Source organism: Panthera pardus, unplaced genomic scaffold (genome assembly GCF_024362965.1).
Source record: "Panthera pardus isolate Hobbes unplaced genomic scaffold, ASM2436296v1 HiC_scaffold_6, whole genome shotgun sequence".
NCBI classification, from domain to species: Eukaryota; Metazoa; Chordata; class Mammalia; order Carnivora; family Felidae; genus Panthera; species Panthera pardus.
The window spans coordinates 85,733,588-85,755,163 of record NW_026526991.1 but is presented as its reverse complement, the minus strand read 5'-3'; the positions used below and the strand labels follow the sequence as shown (position 1 = coordinate 85,755,163).

Sequence of the window (21,576 nt, the reverse complement as noted above, 5' to 3'; positions counted from 1 at the left end):
TTATGATTGTCATTTACTTTTAATTTTTGACCTGTTCCATTCTTCCTTCTGAATATTGCACAGCATTTCACTACTTCTGTTATTACAAGGCCATTTCCACGAAATGTGATTATGATGTGAAAAAAAGAAGTCTTAGATAATTAATTTATATCTTTTACTAATTTCCAGAAAAGTCACGGAGTTTTTAAGTCAAAGGATGATTGTTCCAACTGCCTACACTGCATAGTAATCTAGCGACTATAATCTGTCTGAAATTTTTTTCCTCTTTAGATTTCTAAGAGGTTAAAAAACTATCACTGCCTCTGGCAAGAGGTTGTTTGGAAGCCATATTAATTGGCTTGTTTCCTAAACCTATTGGCTCCCATAGTGCTACAAAAACTAAAAAATGTTTTCCTTTGGTAGCTGAGCCAAGATAACTTAAAAACAAGCAGGGAAGCAGTATATTAATTTAAAAGATGGTGGTATTATATTAGCCATGATTTCAAAATACAAATCCCACACATTCATTTTGTGGGGAAATTAGTGCAGGGATATCTGATGGGTAAAAGACTGAGGAATACAGAGAGCACCATGGCTTCAATACAGGGCCTGGAGTCTGGGGGTGCCAACTCATGACAGGGAGGAGACCCAGAAGTCACCCCAGCTCTCAGCTCCATCACTGCTTACACCATTTAGTTCCAACTAGACAGGGCAGAGACTGGCCAAGTTGAAATCTCTGATAGTGATTTTAAATCTCCAGAAAGAGCAGCAATTTCTCCGCTGTGGTGTCTCATACCTGGGACCCTGCATTGATAAATAACTACACAAGGGCAAAACAACTGCAGTAATAAAAGGGGCTCATTGTAACCCTGTTGGACCATCTCCACAGTCTTAAGGTCCAGTCTAAGACAGTTATTCTAAGGTTTCCCAGAGCAGATTGCTTACAACGTGGGAGATAATGCACTCCAAGCCTCTATATTTACACGAAAACATCTATCAGAATTACAGCTAGTGATTTTATATAGCAAAACCAATCAGCCCATTCAATCATTCATTCATTCATTCCACTAAAATTTACAATCTCCATTATGCCCCAGGTATTAGGTTGATAATTGAAATCCGACAGCTCCCTATCTCCCCAAATTAAACACTGTTCTTGGGGAGCTTTCCAGCTAGTGAGAGAGAGAAAGAAAGAGAGAACCTTGAATCAAATACTTAAACTGAATATAAAGTTGCAAATGAGAGGTATCTGGTGCTTAGGAGGAAGGTCCCTCTGAGAAAATTATACTCAAAGAGATCTAAGGGATTAACATAAGTGAACCAGGTAGAAGGAAACAAGCATCTCCCAGAAAAAGAGACAGTGTGTTGAAAAGCTCTAGAGAAAAAGAGTCTAGTGTTTATAAGGAGCTGAATCAAGACAAAGTGTAAAGAGTGACAGGGAACACTATGGAATTGCATGCTGGAGCTGCAGACAGGGACCAGATCAGGAAGAGCCTCATGGGCCTTGAGGAGATAGTCTCATTCTGAAATCAATGGGAAGCTAATCAAGGGTTTTGAGCAAAGTGATGGCATTATCTGATTTGTATTTTAAAATGCAAAGACTACAGTGTGGAAATGGACTGGAGAGGAAGCCAGATTAGATACAAGAAGGCCAATAAGAGTCAATTGCAAAATTATAAGAGGTCACTGTCACCTAAAATAGGATGGTAGAGGCAATGGGGGAAAATAACAATAGATACAAGAAAGAGAAAGAAATGATCTTCACAAACTTCAAAATGTCCTTCAGCTTTATTCAATAACAATTTCTTAATAATATATGTTTTCCCGATGATCCAGCAATTACACTACTAGATATTTACCCAAAGGATACAAAAATACTAATTCGAAGGGATACATGCATCCCAGTGTTTATAGTAGCATTATCAACAGTAGCCAAATTATGGAAAAGAGCCCAAATGTCTATCAACTGATGAATGGGTAAAGAAAATGTGGTATATTTATATAATGAAATATTAGCCATAAAAAAAGAAATCTTGCCATTTGCAATGATGTGGATTGAGCTAGAGTATTATTCTAAGTGAAATAAGTCAGTCAGAGGAAGACAAGTACCAAATGATTTCACTCATATGTGGAATTTAAGAAATAAAACAGATGAACATAAAGGGGGGAAAGCCATAAAACAGACTCTTAACTATAGAGAACAAAGTGAGGGTTGATGGAGGGGAGGTGGGTGGGGGATGGCTGAAATAGGTGATGACTATTAAGGAGGGCACTTGTGATGAGCACTAGGCATTATATGATAAGTAATGAATCAGTAAATTCTACTCCTGAAGCCAATATTACACTATATGTTAACTAACTGGAATTTAAATAAAAACTTGAAACCACCTAAATAGATAGATAGATACATACATACATACATACATACATACATAAAATAGGGGCGCCTGGGTGGCTCAGTCAGTTAAGTGTCTGACTCTTGATCTCAATCTCAGCTCAGGTCATGATCTCACTGTTCGTGAGTTCAAGCCCTGCGTCAGGTGGGCTCTGTGTTGACAGTGTGGAGCCTGTTTGGAATTCTCTCTCCCTCTCTTTCTGCCCCTACCCTGCTGGTGTTCTCTCTCTCAAAATAGATAAATAGATGATAGATAGATAGATAGATAGATAGATAGATAGATAGATAGAGACAAACCCTCATCATAAAAATAAATAATAAAAAATATATGTGTTTTTACAGTGTATAAGAATAACAAAACAAAAACAAAGTAACTACATATCTAACACCAAAGCTGTAGCTTAACTTTAAAACTGTATGAACTTGTCGTCTCAAGATTAGGATGAAGTTCTGAGCACCAACAGAACTGTCATTTTGACACGCCATCCAACACCCTGCATTACTATTAATACCAGACCCTCCCCCACTTCTAATGCTGTTGCCTGTGAGCAACTGGTCCTGGGTCATTTTGGCCAGGAGCACCTCCCTCCCAAAGAAATAGACTGATGCGTGTGGTTGTAAAAGTTTTGAAAGATTAGCCATCCATTCTATTGTTCATTCAGCACGTTTTCGTTTACCACCTGCTATGCTATGTGCCAGGCACTGTCAAGGTTCTGTCCTCAAGGGGCTCACAGTCGGCTGAGCAGAAAGAATGTGAACAAATAATTGTTATTCGGTAGTACAGTCACAGAGATATATACAAATTATGGGGGTTAAAAAGAACAGATTTTTAATCAACATGGCAAGGCATGAGAGATTTAGGAGAGAGAACTTGGAAGGTTTTATGTACATTAAGATGCTTTAGCTGGATCTTAGAAGATAAATAAGAATTCATCAGATAGACAAGGAAAGGAGGGGCATTCTGCAAGGGGAAAACAGCATGTGCAAATGTGAAAAGGAATTGAAAAAGCACAACTTGTTCTGGGAAATGTAAGTCACTTGGTAATTACAGAGTATAAAGTAATGAGGAGCAGGAGAAAGAAGGTGGTGGTAATTAATAAATTTAAATTATCTTACATTCTCTGAGAGTTCAGATCATGAAGGTCCTATGTGCCATCCTACAAAGTTTGAACTTCGTGCTATATGTGCTAAACAAGAAGGGTTAATTTGCCCAAGACTGACTGGCTACGGTCCAGAAAAGGAAGTGGCCTCCAGTAAAATTCTATGGAAACCAGCAGTGGCCCGGTGCTGAAGTCCCACAATCCTGGCCAACAGCAAGGCCAGGATCTCAGTATTCCTATCATGCCAGGAAAGAGGATAGATCTTATCCAACCATGAGCTGATTGATACATCCTCTTCTGGTCAAGATGCATCTGCAAGGTTTGTTCCCATACTGCCAGTCATGGCTCCAGACAGCTTTCCATTCATTACCCATGGACACTGAGCTGATAAATCAGGTGAAAGCCAAGGTTCCACCATATCTCAGTACTATTATATCACACCAGTCTTTGAATTACACCAGTGGAGGGGTTAGTGCATCCATTCCTAATTGGACAACTAAAAAGCCCAACCCTGTTTCAGGTTCCCTTTCCTGGAGTCTAGAACACCTAGAATTTCATCGTTTCTAATCATAAAAAGGCAACAGAGTATCTGCTAGTTGCTACTTCACCTTCTCCATGAGTTTTCCCCAGTAAAGACTGTTCCGGCAGGTTTGGGGAGCGTGTTGTTTGGCCACGTGCTCTTGCATCCATGGCGGACAGTGAGGAGTGACACAACAGAGGTAAACAGACTTACATTTTATAACCACAATGTTGGCAGTAGGGTGAAGGATGTTGCAGTGAGGCAAGTTCGTTAACAGTGAAACTATTAGAGAGTTCTTGAATTAGTCCATATAATGTTGATAAACCTCAAACATGGTGGTAGAGAGATAAGAAACGAAGGAGAAAATTCAAGAAATATTTATAAAATAAAACTGGATCTGAATAGTGGTTTAGTACGGAGGATAGATTCAAACTTAAGCCCCAGGTGTCCAGCTTAAGTGACTGAGTGGGTTATAGTGTCATTATCTGGGACAGACAATAGAGAAAAAAAGCAGGATGGGGAGGGCTGGAGTTGAATTCTGACCATGTGACAGGTAGGGACGCTCTAGGCCACTGAAGATAATACCCAGTGGGAGAAGGAATTGAGTCTGTTTTTACTCCATTTTACCATTATTTCCCCAGGAACTAGCACAGCCCTTAGCACCCAGCAGCAGTTGCTCAATAAATACCTGAAGGAATGGTTGAAAATTTATTTTATAGAGAATTATCAAAATTTTAGGAAAGCATAGTTTTGCTGGTCTCCATTTTCATGAAGGTGGTAAGTCCAATGTGAAAGGAAATTTCTGATGCATCAAAGCCTTATTTTACATTAAATTTCAACTCTGACTTTATTTTGTAGATTCCTGATTTGTTCTACATTTAATGGGTTATACAGAAGTACTATATTTTTTCCTGGGTCCCTTAATATCACAGGCCTTTGTATTTGAAGAAACCCTCCAACAATCCTCATTTCAGGTATCTGGAAGTACCTGACAACTGTAGTTATTTCAGTTCCTATTGACCTTGTGTGTTGCCCTCAAAGTTCAAGTCGGGCTATAACAAAAAGAAACAATTGGTAAATTTAAATTATGGTTTCAGAATTCCAATACTTTGTGAATAGGCTATCATTTGAACAGGTGATTAGATGCAAAATGTATGTAAAATTGGATTAGACTGAACCCTAGGGAAAGAAAAATTTAAGCAAAATAATTAGATTATGCATATTTTATAAGAAGCTGTTAGCCAGTGCTTTAGTAGTAGCAAAACACCTCAGATAAAAAGATTTTTAGGGGTGCCTGGGTGGCTCAGTGGGCTAAGTGCCCAACTCTTGGTTTCTGCTCAGGCCATGATCTCATGGTTTCATGAGTTTGAACCCCACATCAGGCTCTGCACTGACAGTGTGGCATCGGCCTAGGATTCTCTCCCTCTCTCTCTCTCTCTCTCTGCCCCACTCACACTGTCTCTGTTTCTCACAAAATAAATAAATAAAAACTTTTTAAAAAAAGGATTTTTAAATACATTTGATTTGCAATTGGCTTTTTCTCGGCACCTTTTCTTTTTTTCTTAGCAAAGAGCTAACACTCCCAAAGCTGGGTAGATAGAAAAAAATATTTAGGGGGAAAAGTCCTAGACGTAATAGTTTTCAGATATAAAATGTTGGTTATCCCCCAAAAGCACACCGTTTCCTTTACAGAAAGCAGAAGTGAGCCACACCCCATCTCACCTACTACATGTCTCCACCACGCTTATCTGCCCACCTATTTTTCTAACAACCTGCGGACATAATGTCTTAATTGACAATCTGCCCAGATTCTCTCCTTCACTTAGCTTCTGCTGCCTCCATTCTGCAGTCTCCAAAGAGCTAAGCATGGGAGACAACTTAATGTTTCTGTCTGAAAACAGACAGAAAATCAGAAAACAGCAAATCTGTAGATTTAGCCTGAGCCCAGGGAAATGCGGGTCAATCCTGGCCATTAGGGGAATGGTTTGGCAAAGTGGTCAGACACAGCTGTGGAAATCTCCATCAAGTTATGCTTGTGGTCTTCAAACCTAGACTTTGAGGTGTGGCTCTGGGAACTTGGCTTCTGTCTTATTTTCAAAACACTGCCTCAGGTTGCCTTTCCAGATTATCAGGGCCCAGCTCATGTGCAGTCCCAGAACCATGTTTCAGCCTGTTCTCAAAAAATAGTCCCTAATTTTGACCCCAATGCTGGGGATCCCCAGCTTATTCCCTTGAGTGGCTGCCTTGACTAAGTGATCCATTCCAAAGCCTGTAGGAGGGTGGGCCCTGCCTTCTTCTGGCGATTACCTCTTAGAAGCTGCCAATTGCCAAAACCTCCAGCCTAGAAGGTGGGAACTTCAAGTCCATTGCTATCCTCACCCCCGCCTCTTCTCCCATCCTGGTTAGCAAGTCTACCCAGAAGTCCAGAACCATGCAGATCACAGAATATTATTAGTCAGGCCATGAGGGATGATGACAATATTGTGCTATCTCCCATGTGAAAATTACAGGCCAATTAGCAAAAGAGAGAGCGAATTAAACAGATACAAACATTAAGAAAATGTTCTCTGTACTCACTGGTGTCTTGTCATTCCCTGACCAAATTAATTAAGCCAGAGAAGGTCAGTGTTGATATAATACCTCTCGATAAGTTAATCAAATGTATCTTTATGCATTTAAGAGATGACTTAAATATAATTAAGAAGTACAAATAAACATATCAATAGTAGAAATGAAACAGAGGCCTACTGGTATGCAGATGCTCAGAACTAAACCAAAATAGGATGGAAATTCCCTTCTACAGCTGGACCTTTGCCTATAAGGACCAAGATGAAGAAACCAACTGGAAAAAAAAAAAAAAAAGGATATACAAGCTTTTTCTGCAGGAAAACACTCTGTCACGTCACCAAACCTAAGAAGAAAATGTTATAGGGAATATTAACACCTCCTGAAAAAAGTTATCACTCCCATCAGACCTACTGAATGAGATTTGACTCAGCGGTAATTGGTGTCATGCATCCTTTTCAGTTGTTCCCAGGAAGCTAGAAGACTGAGCCATAATCAGTCACTGTGCTAAACTGTGCACACTGGCAAATATTTTAGAAAGGCCTGCACCCTGGCACAATAGACCATTCCTTACATTTAATTTTCATTTTGTTCTCAAACATAGACAGCCTGTGAATTTTCATTGAATAAAGGTCTAAATTTGTAATTATTTCTACATTTGAAAGACAAGGAAACTTAGAGTTTACCTTCAAGCTACGCTGTGGGGCAACTCCATGACCTCACTTCTAATCATTTGCTTTCCTTCCCTACAAAAGTAAGAGCTACTTGGAAGTCCCGTGACTCTTCACTCTCCTTATCTCCTCAATTACAGAGCAATTGGAGGAACACTGGATATGAACCCATTGTTTAGATATCCAACCTTAACTCACTAAAAAGTAATCATTTATCTCACACTGCTTATCATAATTAGTATCCAAATATAATGATGCAGATGTACAACAGGTAGAGTCTGTAGCAATCTCCACTACTACTTTGTATATCTCTAAATCCCCAATGCAACAGATTTATCTCTTCTAACTACTCACCAGACTGGAAAATTAACTCGACTCCTTTTCTAGTTGTGTTTTTTTCCTTCCATTGGTTTCCAGTATTACCAAAATGCCAAAGAAATGCTTGCATGCCATAAATGCTCTAGCAGATAGTAACAGTAACATTATCATATGTTTGTAGACAGCCCTCATTACAAAGCACTTTTAGAGCCATAATCTCATTTTAACCTTTTCGTAATAACACTGATGTATGAAGACCAGGTATTATTTATGTCTTGAACTGAATAAAATGGAGGCTGGCAACAGTTACATGACTTGTCTGGAATCATAAATATCATATAAAAGCCAGGTCTAGAACCCAGATCTTTGAATTCCATTCCCTTACACAGTTCTGTAATGGTGGCACTCGGCCAGGAGCAACAGGATAAATGATCTAAACTATTTAATGGTAGTGGGATCAAGTTCTGGATTCCTGTAATAAAGCAGGATTGTTCAAGGAATAACTTGCTTCCCTTTGAGAACCTGGATTTCTCTATTACAGATGCAATATTGTGATTTATGAGAAATATATATATTTCATCATTCAGATGACCAAAAATATTTCTCATACATATTTCTTCATCTACAGGTCCTAACTCACAGTTCCCAAAAAGCTTGGAATCTCCTGAGTGGTAAGAGCATTGGCAGCACCTGTTACCCTAATATTTGGTCTCTTGCCCTCAGTTCCCGAAATCCTTTCAGAGTCATAAAGATGAATGGATTGCTTGTTATTCATAAGAAGCCCCTTTCCACCACAACTGTGTTTACGTTAATGAGGTGACTTTTAGAAAGCACCTAAGGATGAGGGATGGCTGCCAGAGAACCAACCATGAATAGAGGACTGGAACTTTCAGACCCACGCCCAGATTTCTGGGGAAGGGAGAGAGGCTAGAGGTTGGATCAGTCACCAATGGTCAATCATTTCATCAATCATGTCTATGTAATGAAGCCTCTACTAACCCCCAAAAGAATGGGGTTCAGAGAGCTTCTGGTTGATGAACTAGAACTCCTCCACCTGCCACCAGGCAGGGCCCCAAGTGTCACAAGAACAGAAGTTCCTTTGTTGGAGACATCACCCTATGTATCTCTTTATATGGCAGTTAGTTGATTCGTACCCTTTAATATCCTTTGTAGTAAACAGGTAATCTAGTGAGTAAACTGATTTTCTGAGTTCTGTGAGCTGTTCTGGCAAATTAATCAAACTCAGGGAGGGGGTTGTGGGAAAGTGTGATTTGTAGCCATTCAGTCAGAAGCACAGGTAACAATTTGGACTTGGAAATTGGGGTCTGAAGGAGAGGCTGGTCTTGTGGGACTGAGACCTTTGTCTGTGGAACGTGATGTTATGTCTGGGCAGATCATGTCAGAATTGATCCAAATTGGAAGACACCCAGCTGGTGTCTGAGAATTGCCTGGTAATGTGGGAAGCCTCCACATACACATGTTGGAGTTGAGTCCAGGAAACCACTTCATAGAAATAAAAATAATATAACTGGTCTTATTTCTCCTTTCTTTGTAGAGCACTAGGGAGCTCAAAGTCAAAAGGAAACTACAGTTCTAGAGTGGAAACTAGTTTCAGAGGGAAGCTAGAGTACCGTATAGGACCTCGCAGTCTGCATATCTACACTCTATTTTCTTCTCTCAAATACCTACAAAAGAAATTTCTCCATTTCCTCTAAGAGTGTTCATACAACAGAAGTGAAAAACCATTAAATGGTTTCAAGGTGGCTGAGTGATAAAAATGAACAACTAATTCACTAGAACCGATCTCTTTTTAAGAAAATGAAAACAAACAAGCAAGATAATAAATGATGAAAGGTTTGAGATCATATAGGCCAGGTTCCAGATCCTGGTTTTTCCACCTACCAAGTCTGGAAATTTCAGTAAGTTTATTAACCCTTTTCAGTCTGTTTCACCCATGAAATGCGGATAATAATAACATCCATACAGAGCTTCTATTAGGATAGCATGAGATAACATGAGACAGGATAGGTCAGCACATGAAGTGCATTTGCCTAGAGCTGAAATACTGAAATTCCCAGCAGCCTCTCTTGCAACTAGACATGCCCACATGATTTAATCCTGACCACTGATACATCAGCAGGGTATGTCCATATTTCCTCTTCTCTTTCCTCCTTCTTCCTACTGGGATCCTGGACCAAAACTGGAAGGTCCCTTGGCTATCAGCTAAGGATGTTCAAGCATCAAGATAGGAGCCTGGGAGCTCAATGGCATTGTACAGGCATCACTTGGCCCTCAACTACTCATCTGCTAATTCCTTATTTTTGGAGATAAATGAACACCCATTCAATTAAGCCTCTGTGTCAGGTTTCTGTTATAAAGGAGCCAAATGTAAGCCTGACAACAGGAACCCAACACAGACTTGGCAAAGATCTATGCCCACCAAACATTAGTCTCCTTACTTTCCTTCCAGTCAAAAAGGTATGTGTTTGGAAAATTATCACAATAATATTGATAAGTAGAAAAATCAAGTTACCAAATGCTGTATATTATACAGTATAATCCAAATTTCATTAGGAGGAAAAAATATTACTGTGAGAGTCAGGGATATCCAGGGGCTTAGATGATTCTATTAAGCACATTACTGTGAAGAGGGGGGAAATGTGTATTTTCATTTTAACAAATATAAAGCCATTTGGACAAAACTACTTCAGAATGTCCTGCTGAGTTTCCCACAGGCCAAGGGCAATGTGGGTCCAGGCTGAATGGAACATGTCAGAGAGCTTATGGCAACCAGAAGACCTGGAAATGAGTGTCTGTCTGGGGTGTATTAATGATGCTTTGTGATTCTTTACAAATGGCCTTGGGTGGATATTCTAAGAAAAACTGGCCAGTCTGGTTTGTGATTTATATCACATGACTATTCAGCACGATATAAGAGAATGGTGAGCTGACCATGTTTTTATTATACCAAAAGGAAATATTTTTCAGATTATAACTGCACAGTTGTGGTTTCTAACATTCCTGCTGCTCCTTTGCTCATTTCCAAGGAAATTTATGCTTTTTTCTGGGCATAAATATGTTTTAGGTCAAAATAGTATCCATTTAGGCAATATTTACACACATGGGACCATGCATGCTTAAAAGAGACAGTGTTTGGCAAAGCAGGAAGGAAATGGGGACCCAAGGGATATGGGTATTCTCAAAGTGGGAACACTTACCATCACACTGTCCCCTCCAAACACACACACGCACACACACACACACACACACACACACACAAAGACACAGAATATTCTAGAAAAACCTATGTAAGGGTTAAAATTAAGCCCTTTAAGCCTAATAATATTCAACAAACATTTCACCAAAATACATTTATAGAGTCATTTGGAAATAGCTGCATCAAAATGTCCTGCTTGGTCTCCAATTGTTCAAGCAAGGGCACTGCAGTGAATCACCCCAGGTGGGACAAAGGCAAAGAGTCCTAGGCAAACACGAGGAGCTGGAAATGAGTATCTATATCAAGTGGGAAGCACCACACTAGGCCCAAAACTAAAAAACTACTCTTGTTACTCAAAAGCTCACAAAATGGTATTGAAATCAGCAGATAAGGGCTTTTAGAAAACTGCAATATGTAGATATATAGTTATGTAGATAAGTATGAGGTGGATTTGAATGAATTTGATAATAAAACTACAGGAAGTTGTGGGAGGTCCAAATAAGAAACAACTAATTGTATGGGGCACCTGGGTGTCTCAGTTGGTTAAGAATCCAACTCTAGATTTTGGCTCAGGTCATGATCTCACAGTTCAAGAGATCGAGCCCACACTGGGCTCTGAACTGACAGTGCGAACCCTGCTTGGGTTGTCCCTCCCTCTCTCTGCCCCTCTCCTGCTTGCTCTTTCTCTCTCTCTCTCTCAAAATAAATAAATAAATAAATAAATAAATAAATAAATAAATAAACAAAATTTTAAAAAAAGAAACAACTAATTGTAATCAAGAAGATTCAATATGGCGTCTCAAAGCACACTGGATCTCAATAAGACGCTCCCTGGATCCCCCAGCCTTGATTCAGGACCTGCTAACTTTGCATACCACACATAAGATCTTGTAGTGCATCTTGGCAACAACCACAGCAACAGCAAAAAAACAGTGGATAAAGGTAGGAGAAGGAATAATAACAATTATGATGGATAACACATACGAGCATTTAGGAGAAAAGTATAATATATAATTGAAATTAGCACATTAAGGGGAGCATAGGTGGCTCAGCCAGTTAAGGGTCTGACTCTTGATTTTGGCTCAGGTCATGATCTCATGGTTTGTGAGTTCGAGCCCAGCATTGGGCTCTGCGCTGATGGTACAGAGCCTGCTTGGGATTCTCTCTCTTCCTTTCTCTCTCTCTCTCTCTCTGTCTGCCCGTCCCCTGCTTGTTCTCTCTCTCTTAAAATAAATAAATAAACTTTTTAAAAAATTAGCATATTGATATAAAATTATACATCTGAGTTAGAGACTGAGTGATTTGGCATTATTTTGCTGAAATTCGGGGAAAGAAGCAATGCTTCGTTCAACTGACAAATCGAGCTGAGCCCACTCAGCTGCATTTCTGCTTAACCAGCACACACAACTTTCTTCCCACTGGAATATGAATGAAGCTTATCAATTAACTGGTAACTTAGCTTCCTGATAACAAAGTAGAACAATTTCACTAAGAAATAATAATGGAGTGAGGGCACAGGGATATACATCATCCTTTTTATTGATGCAAACTGATCTTCCAGGATTTCTATAAATTAGTAATTTGAGAATCTCAGTAACTTAAAAAAAATCTTCTCGTTGAATTAGTTTAGCCCTTTGTAATGACTGTGCAAACACACAATGATGTAATGACGTCTGCTTCCTTAAAAAAAAAGCATTTTTCCTTATTATTCAGGGATGGTTTCTTGGTCTTGCAACCAGCATAAAGAGGCACAGAATTCATGTGCGCACACTTTAAAAAGCAAATGTTTCCTGCTATCTTCCTGCTGCAATTGACAGATAAGATGGGAGGCTACTTTGTATTTCTTTAATCATCTCCTTTCTTCTAATCTATTTGCTAGCACAAAGTTAGAAGTCAGTTGGGATGACTGAAAGCCCTCATGTATAAAAAGACTATTTTGGATTTCTTTTAAAATTTTTCTATTTGATGAGCTGTTAAAGAAGATTGCTTCCTTATCTTTTTCAATTCATGGCAAGCTGATATCAGGTTTTGTACATAAAGGATACTGTGGATTGGCTTCTTCGCCCCTCTTCCATCTTTCTTCTAGCTTCTGGCTGAAGCTTGATTGTTTTAAAAACTGCCTCTCCTGGACTTTGTTGCAACTAATGTTCCAGATGCAAACTAATCTTACCCATTAGATGCACTTGAGGGATATTTGGAAAGAGAAGATGAATCAGAACCCATCTTACTGTTTCTGTCACAGACAGTTGTGACCATGTTAATGGCAATGGCAGCGGCAGCTGGGACCTTCTAATCTCTAAACCACAGTTATGGCGGTAAATTCCTGAACTAAGTAATTCCAGGACCCACCTTTTGACTCCCACTTCTCCACTCTTCTGATGCTTTTTTAAGCACCTAATTTCCAATAATAAATATATTTCTGCTAAAAATACCTAGGAAGATTTCCATTCCCTGCCTTAAACCCTGACTAATGCAATTATATCCTTCATTTCGCAGTCTGAAGATGCAATGATATGAACCAGGACAACATTAACACCTAATGTTTACATGTGCTTTGTGGTTTCCAAGTACATGGACATGCATTATCTAAACTGATCCTGACCCCAACTCTGAGGTGTTAGGATAGATACTGCTCTTCCCACTGTACAGATGAGAAAGCTGAGTCTCAGAAGAGTTGGGTGACTTAGCAAGGCCTTTAGGTAGTTAGAAATGGAGAAGAAATTCAATATCACATTTTACGACTCTTAGTCATTTCCTTTGACACTAAGAAGACTCCCAAGGGCAAATAAAGAAGAGAAAGAAAGCACATGGGTGATGGGAATATATTCAACTTTCTATTTCCTACTTTAAAAAAAACATTTTAAAAAAACTTGTCATTAGACACTAAAACCATTAAGTTAGACTAAAACACCTACAGATGAGCTAGCAGAGATGGGCTATTTCATAGAGAGTGTGTCTTTGGCTCTGGTAGAGCTTTGGGTCTGTGCCTCCTTTGAAGACTCTTTGCTATTAATACAGATATATGAAAGTTTCAGCCCTGTTTTCCAATTCTCATGGTGAATTCCCTTTCTGCATGATCATCTGGCCAAACCAAGAATGGACTGAAGACTTGGGGGGGGGGGCCAAGCTTCATTTCTCGATTTCTCCCTAATGGCGGTTTCACCTAAGAACCACCGCCCCCCTCCTCCAACTAGGGCTCCCTAGAAATAAAGATTTCTCTATTTTTCCCTTTCACTGATACATTTTAGTAAAGCATTTGATTGGAATGCTCAGGAAACAAAGAAGAAAAACCTTACATAAACAAGGCTTCATTTAGACCACTTCAAACGTGGTTGAATTCCTTCTCTCCATTTCCACCACCTCCACTTCAGAGCAGTGTCTGACCACAGGGTTAAGATCCAAGAGCTCTAAGAAGCAGACTCCTTCTGCTGGGGAGCATATGGTCCCCAGTCCCTGAGAATAATGCCAGTCCTAAGAAAACATTCCAATATTGCAAATCTTCAAGATCATTCCACAGCCAACCTCAAAACACTAGAATTCCACAATTCCTGACTTTGCTTCCTTCTCTGCTTGCTTTCTTCAGTCTCATATGACCCAAATCAGAAGGGCTAGGAAAACTATTACTCTGTGATAGCCTACTTCTGCCCTTGCATGAAAATGTTTTGTGATTTCTTCACCAAAAACGTGACAGCTATAAAGAAAAACATTTATAACGAAGAAGAGAAGAAAGGGGCTGAAAAGAAGGAGATCCAATAAGTGAGGCAAACTCAACGATCTTTTCCCTATGATATCAAGACACACAGGAAACTATATTAAAAGGCAACAAACTCTATACTAACCTGGGGGAAGAGAGAATAAGTTGAATTGTCAATGGTGAATGAGTATAAAAACTCCCCATCATACCACATGCTCTTCCCCATGGGGGAATTCATTTTAGTCATAGCAAAGAGATGGGCGGGGTCACAGCAGTCTTCCATCTGTTTCCTAGGAGAGAAAACAGAGAGAGAAAAGAACAGCAGGTTCAGTGAGCGGCAGACTCATTCACTTGTCATTCCCACAGAGATGTGCAGCCTTACCTCGGTGCCAGCTCACAAAAGCATCTGTGTCTCCAGGGTGATTAGATTACTATTACTTCACTCTTCCAGCCATCAAAATGCATGACTGGAATATTTCAAAATACAAAAAAAAAAAAAAAGTTTAAGAAAGAAAATCCATTAGCTTTCAGATGCAGCTAAAATATGTCTGAAGGCAAAAATAATCATTGTAATTGCAGATTTGTTGACTGACTTAAACATCCAGGTCCAGAAAAGATCTGGATGGTCTTTTGGAGACTGTTGGGCTATGGATCTGGAGCAGAAATGCATCTTTATGGTGACTTGACATTAGGGGGATTGAGTTCAGCAACAAGGGACTTTACGTGTGCTATATGAAGTAGGGGATGCACACAGTGGCCCCAAAAAGGGTACACTCCCCAAAACTGGAGGCAAAATAAAAGAACAACCCCTGCAGGAAAAACCCTTCTAAATAGAAACAGAATGAGATGAAAGATGTGTTTCAAATGCTGGCAAAGCCACCTGTGTTCTAACCAGAAAATCTTGTTGGTCGTTTCAGCTCTTGTCTGGTCTGACAGCTTAGCAGTACTGGACACAGTGGAGCACTGTGTGGCCTTTGGGAAGGGATCCCTACTCCCTTAGCATCTGCAACACCAGGGTCTCCTGGGTCACCTCACTTTTCTGGGCTGGTTTGCAGGCTGCTCCTCTGCTGGCCCCTCAGATGGAAGCCCTGTTACCACTCTACAAGCCAATATTTACTTCCCTCTGCTTAAAAACCTGACAGAAACCAACTCTGTTTACTCCCTGAGCTCTCAGGAGTAAAAGAGCTGATTCCCCAGTCCTACCTTTGGAAGGACCAGTAAAACAAACTGCTAACATAAACTACTTCTGAGTGGTGCTCCCACACAGACCTGCTTGCTCAAACATCTTTGGCCACCACCGTATAGAAGCTTAGAGCTGAAAGGGGAAGGTAATGTGGAGTACTTGGGTTCAAATCCCGGCTCTGCCACCTACTTAGTCCGTAACTGGAGAACATCCTGGGATTCGCAACTGGCCTCAGAGATTGTTTCTGAGAATTCACTGAGAATGTCCCTGTGGCACACACAGTACAATTTCAATACATGTTGTTATTACACAGTCCCAACTTCATTGTAGAAATGAATACACAGAGTCGGTGTCTGTGGCCGGCCTCCTCAGCCAGGGCCATGATGCTCTCCCTACCACATGGTGCTTTCTCCAGCACTCTGGTTGGCTTCCTCCTCACAAAGGTTTCCGTAGAAAAGACAACGGAGAGGGGCTCAGGAACAAAGCCTTCATCTTATCAAAGTTCCTAGAATTTGTCTCACCAGCTGTGCCTCTTTCCTTTCCTCCTCCATCATCATTAATTTTTATCAATGTTTCACCACCCAAAAGGTGGCCTGAATGGAGGCAGTCAAGTGCGTGGTGACTTGCCAGCATTTTGTCAAAAGAGCATCCTAGGCGTTATATTCAGTCAACATAAACTAGACGGGTTAAGATTATTTTTGGAAAAAGGAGAATTATCATAGGCATAACTCTAAACTTTGTGGGGTGAATAAACTAAACCTTTGAGTCTAGTGTTATATTGCCACTTTTAGTTTTTACAATAACCCTAAGAGATAATTAAAGAAACTATTATTATTACACCCAATTCATATCTGAGGAAATGGGATTATGGCCAGAACAGGACTTGCACAGGTCACACCAGTAGTCCAACTTAGGCTTTTCCCTCTGTGTGCTGTCTGCTCAGAACCTTTTTGATTCACCTTTACTTTTCACTGCCCTGAAGGAATACTTTGTAAACACCAACCAACCACCTTCAATGTACCCAGTGTCTTTAGAGGTATTTTTCCACTTCATCCTCACAGTGAATGACCTTGAGCTAAATAGCCTTAAGATCCTTTTTTCAGGTATCTATCCTGGGCCACATAACTAGTGGAAGGTGGGGATGGTTTGCTCCCTGTTTTGTTTTGTTTTGTTTTGTTTTTTGTTTTGTTTTGTTTTGTTTTGTTTTAACCTCGTATCTGGTACGTCCAACCAGACCATAGCTCTCCCCTCCAAACCAACTAAACTTGCCATTCAGTACAAAGTGCTACTGGAAATTCAGAGGAAAGATCAGCCACAGCCATATAATAACACCTCATTATGTCTAGAACCTGGCAGTTTATATTTCCCTTTCACATTGGTTTCCTCTTTTCATCCTCAAAACACCAAGACAGAGTTGATTACATTATCTTAAATTTCTAATGAAACTGAAGCTCAGGCCAAAAGACCTGTTCAAGTTCATCAGGTGAATAAATGTTTGATTCATTGTTGATAAAATGTGTGTTAGATGGGCTCAAATTTACATCTCCTCCTACAGCATCACCATGGTCAGAGCAATCATACCTTCCGTGGGAAAACCACATATTCAACAGAAAATGAAAGTGTCACAAGTGCACAAATATTTTTAAAAATCCAAGAGCTATACTAAATTTGTAATATTCATATTGCCATTTGCAATATGGGAGTGGTTTTCCTATCATGAACTTTCAGACTTTTCCCTTCATGCAGAAAGCCTCCCTATCTTCCTCCCTTGCCATGCCTGTCTCTGGAGGGTGGACAAAAAGCGATCAAAATGTGAAAGTGCATGCACTCTCCAGGCCTGAGAGGGTGCCACCAGCTCACCAGCTAACACTGGTTATAACAGCAGCTGCAGCAACTACAGTGGTAGAAACAGTAAGTTTCTACCAGCAATAGTAATAGTAGCCACAGTAGTAATGACTTTTACCGAGTTCTCACGTAACACTGTGCTGAGTGCTCGGGATATAAAATTGAATTAAAAATCAGACCCGTCTTCAGAGAACACGCACAAGAGGTGGCAACCAACAAGCAAGTCACTACTTATGAAGGCAGGTGGGTGTAACTGGCACCACTACAGATGTGCACAGATGGCTGAGGCTGTTCAGAAGGAGGAGGACCTGGGGGCATCTGGGTGGCTCAGTCAGTTAAGCATCTGACTCTTGATTCCACTGCAGGTCATGATCTCGCAGTTCGTGAGTTCAATCCTCGTGTCAGGCTCTGTGCTAACAGCATGGAGCCTGCTTGGGATTCTCTCTCCTTTTCTCTCTCTGCCCCTCCTCTCTCTCTCTCTCTCTTTCTGTCTCTCTCTAAATAAACAAATAAATAAACATAAAAAAATTTTAATAAAAAAAGAGGAGAGCATGAGTCACACTCAGAGTTCCAGAACGAATTTCCTGCTCTGAGATTTCCAGCCCTGGAGGAGCTGGCAGGAAGAAGGAAGCAACTCGTCTGAGCAGGGGAGCTGCTATAGAGATATGAGACAGCAAGATGCATTCCTTCATCAGAGTATACAACAGAAACATTAAGTCCACTACCTCTAAGAAATTGTTGACAGTTGAATATTGAATTTTACCTCCATCCAACCTGCAGGTGATCCTGGAAAGAAGACATACACCAGCTTTTAGAATTTTTAGCAAATTTGGTTCCCATCCCCTTTCTCATGTTTTGCATGGATGCTCCTTAGTATTTGCTTCTGTTTTGCCACAGACAATAAAGTCACAGGGACAAAAAAGCAAAAGTAAATCCATTTTTATGTTCAAGTTTAAATTTGCAGATTATTAAGTTTTGGTTGAGTGTAAGTTGAGTAGTGCAGCCAAAATTTAAATGCTTTTTATTATTCTAGCTCAAGCTTCAGCTGAGTTCATAGCAAATGATTCCAAGTTGCATCATGAAGGTAAATATGAAGCCCGGGAACCACCTGCTAAAAACTCAGGTTCTCATGCCTCCTCATGAAAGCCATGCATATCAACTACACCAAGAAGACCACATTCACTTATTGTGTCTATCGAGCAGGAAGACTGCGGTTCTGGGGAAACTCAACAGAAGAATAAGGGTGAAAACCCACCCACTCAGTTAATAATGCCCAGTACCAAAATGAACCTTGCTGAGTCTCTCTCAGATGCCACATTTAACACTTTAGTCACCAGAGATAAGAAGGCTGGGAAGCTGTCACTCCAATGACTGTCCCTACTAGGCCCCTTCCAAAGAGTGACTGCATTTGAGAAAGTAGGGATGAAAGTTCTACTACTGTTTCACTGTTTGGCTAAATCTGCTGCTACACTTGAGCTTTATATTCAGCTAGCTATTCAAAGGCTGAATAGTCAAGTAGTCAAGCATCCAATTCAATACCATTTTGGCATCCCTGAATGTGTGTGTGTGGCATCACCATCGTACCTAAACAGGGTATTGATGTGAGCAACACACACAGAAGTGTCATTAGAGTTTATTGTTTATAAATAAATACGCAATTTAAAATTCTGATAAGCAAAAGGTACAGCTGAGGGAATATAGTCAATGGTATAATAGCATACAATTGACAAGAGACGGTAGCTACACTTGTGGTGATCATACCATAACATACAGAGTTGCTGAATCACCACGTTGTACACCCAAAACTAATGTAATGTTGCATGTCAATTATACTGAAATAAAAAAATAAAAACAAGGGGCCCCTGGGTGGCTCAGTGAGTTAAGTGTCCAACTCTTGATTTCTGAAGTTGCTGAATCACCACATTGTACACCCAAAACTAATGTAATGTTGCATGTCAATTATACTGAAATAAAAAAATAAAAACAAGGGGCCCCTGGGTGGCTCAGTGAGTTAAGTGTCCAACTCTTGATTTCAGCTCATGTCATGATGTCACAATCGTGAGATCAAGCTCCACTTCAGGCTCCAAGATGGGCATGGAGCCTACCTAAGATTCTCTCTTCCCTTCTCCCTCTGCTCTTCCCCCGGTCATGCTCTCTCCCCCCTCTCTAAAAAAAATAAAAATAAAAAAATATATAGTAAATAAAATTCTGATGAGCAATTTAGTAGTAACCAGAGTGAAAATCTCTTTATTTGTTTTAAAATTTTTTTAAACATTTATTTATTTTTTGACAGACAGAGAGAGACAGAGCATGTAGGGGGGAGGGTCAGAGAGAGAGAGGGAGACACAGAATCCGAAGCAGGCTCCAGGCTCTGAGTTGTCAGCACAGAGCCTGACGCAGAGCTCAAACTCACAAACCATGAGATCATTACCGAGCCGAAGTCAGATGCTTAACCAAATGAGCCGCCCAGGAACCCCTCTTTATTTGCTTTAAAAGTTGAAATTCTATCAGTCAGGTGAAATTTAAATGTATCTTTATTACTGTAAGAATAAAATGCTGTGATAATAAATTAATTGTGAAAGTTATTAATTTATGCACTTTGAAATTATGAAGGATTATTGACTACATAGGAGAGCAAACTGTCAGTTAAAGGATATGTTAAGAGAAAGTATGTTTGGAAGATAACTTCAGGAAAAATACTATACCATTTTTCAGCCAACCAATCTTGATGAAATTTTAAATAATAATGTAACGCAGAGTAACAGTTGAGATTACATGATAATTCAAATCTTTGTAGAATAGTTGATGTGCTAACATTCAAAATATTAAACTAATCTTTAAGAGCTACATGTAATTTTCAGTTAATTCCACTTCAAAAATGAGTTATTCAAGAAAAAAATCCTAGTTGGGAACTCTTTGTATCTTATTATGAGGTATTAAATGTCATATCTGCCCCTATAAAATTCCATGAGAAAGAAAAAGTCCAAACTAATATCATGAGAAATCATCATGACCCAGTCATGACAGAGAATTCTTCATATCCCTCTTACCGTTTTCTTCTATTACATATAAATACATAACACTATTTATATGTTATATGTTTAAAGTTTTGATTGTCTGTCTCCCCAAGTCCCAGAATGTAAACTCCATGGGGGAGGTGGGGGAGACTATCATCTTCATGATGTTGTATCCCCATCTCCTGAAATGATGGCTAATACACTGAAAAGATGCTTAATAAATGTTGATTGAATGAATAAAAAAAAGTAGGGAGAGAAGAAGAAAATGTTAGAGAAACTAGAGAATCTCAATGCACGTTTTGTTCTCACTAGCCAAAATTCAAATTGAAATCAATTCCTTATGGTTTTAGTCTATGGAGACCAAAAAAACAAAAGCTTGTCAAAATAATTGCTATAGACTGGTAAACATTTCTCAATAATAACAGGTCCAATATTTCTGAGATGTGCTGAGTGGTGAATCCCAAGTTCCTTACACTGTGCACTAAATGTTAGTCTGATTAAATTAAGTGTCCCTTTAGGATTGCTGACCTGCCACACAGGGACCACAAGAGCAGCACACCAGTTGATGGTGCTGATAAATTCTGTTTTCCTTCATGATAGTGTCGAACTTTCAAAATTTGACTTTTAAAATATTTGATAAGGTTTCCGATTTAATCTTGTCTTCAGAAAGTGCCTTCTGTTCTAGTGCTACCTGATTTCAGCCAATTATTGACTTTAACATCTGGCTTTTGGCCAAAAATGTATCCAATGCATTTTCTCCAGACAGCTAAATCAATAGTCCTTATTGTAAACTGTCCTGAGTCGGGTTCCTAAAATTCCTTTTAGACTATTATATGTTAACTCTTTGCGTTAGTGTCACAGAGCCTCAGATTCTTGGTTGAATATGTGCTCAAGTTCCACATCAGAGGATGGTTTTGAAATTGAGGTTATAGGGGCAGCTGGGTGGCTCAGTTGATTAAGCAACCGACTCTTCATTTTGGTATATCAAGCTCATGATCTCAAGGGCGTGAGATCGAGCCCCACATTGGGCTCTGCACTGGGTGTGGAGCCAGCTTAAGATGTTCTTGCTCCC

At 39.8% G+C, this 21,576-nt stretch overlaps 1 protein-coding gene across 1 annotated transcript in view; it reads right to left on the bottom strand.

Annotated features, from left to right (window-relative positions):
* ST8SIA1 (ST8 alpha-N-acetyl-neuraminide alpha-2,8-sialyltransferase 1) overlaps window positions 1-21,576 on the bottom strand; it is a 143,133-nt gene that overhangs the window by 78,561 nt on the left and 42,996 nt on the right. The window contains exon 2 of the mRNA XM_019452202.2: window positions 14,605-14,749. Within this exon, the coding sequence (XP_019307747.1) occupies window positions 14,605-14,749 (145 nt within the window). The remainder of the gene's footprint in view (window positions 1-14,604; window positions 14,750-21,576) is intronic.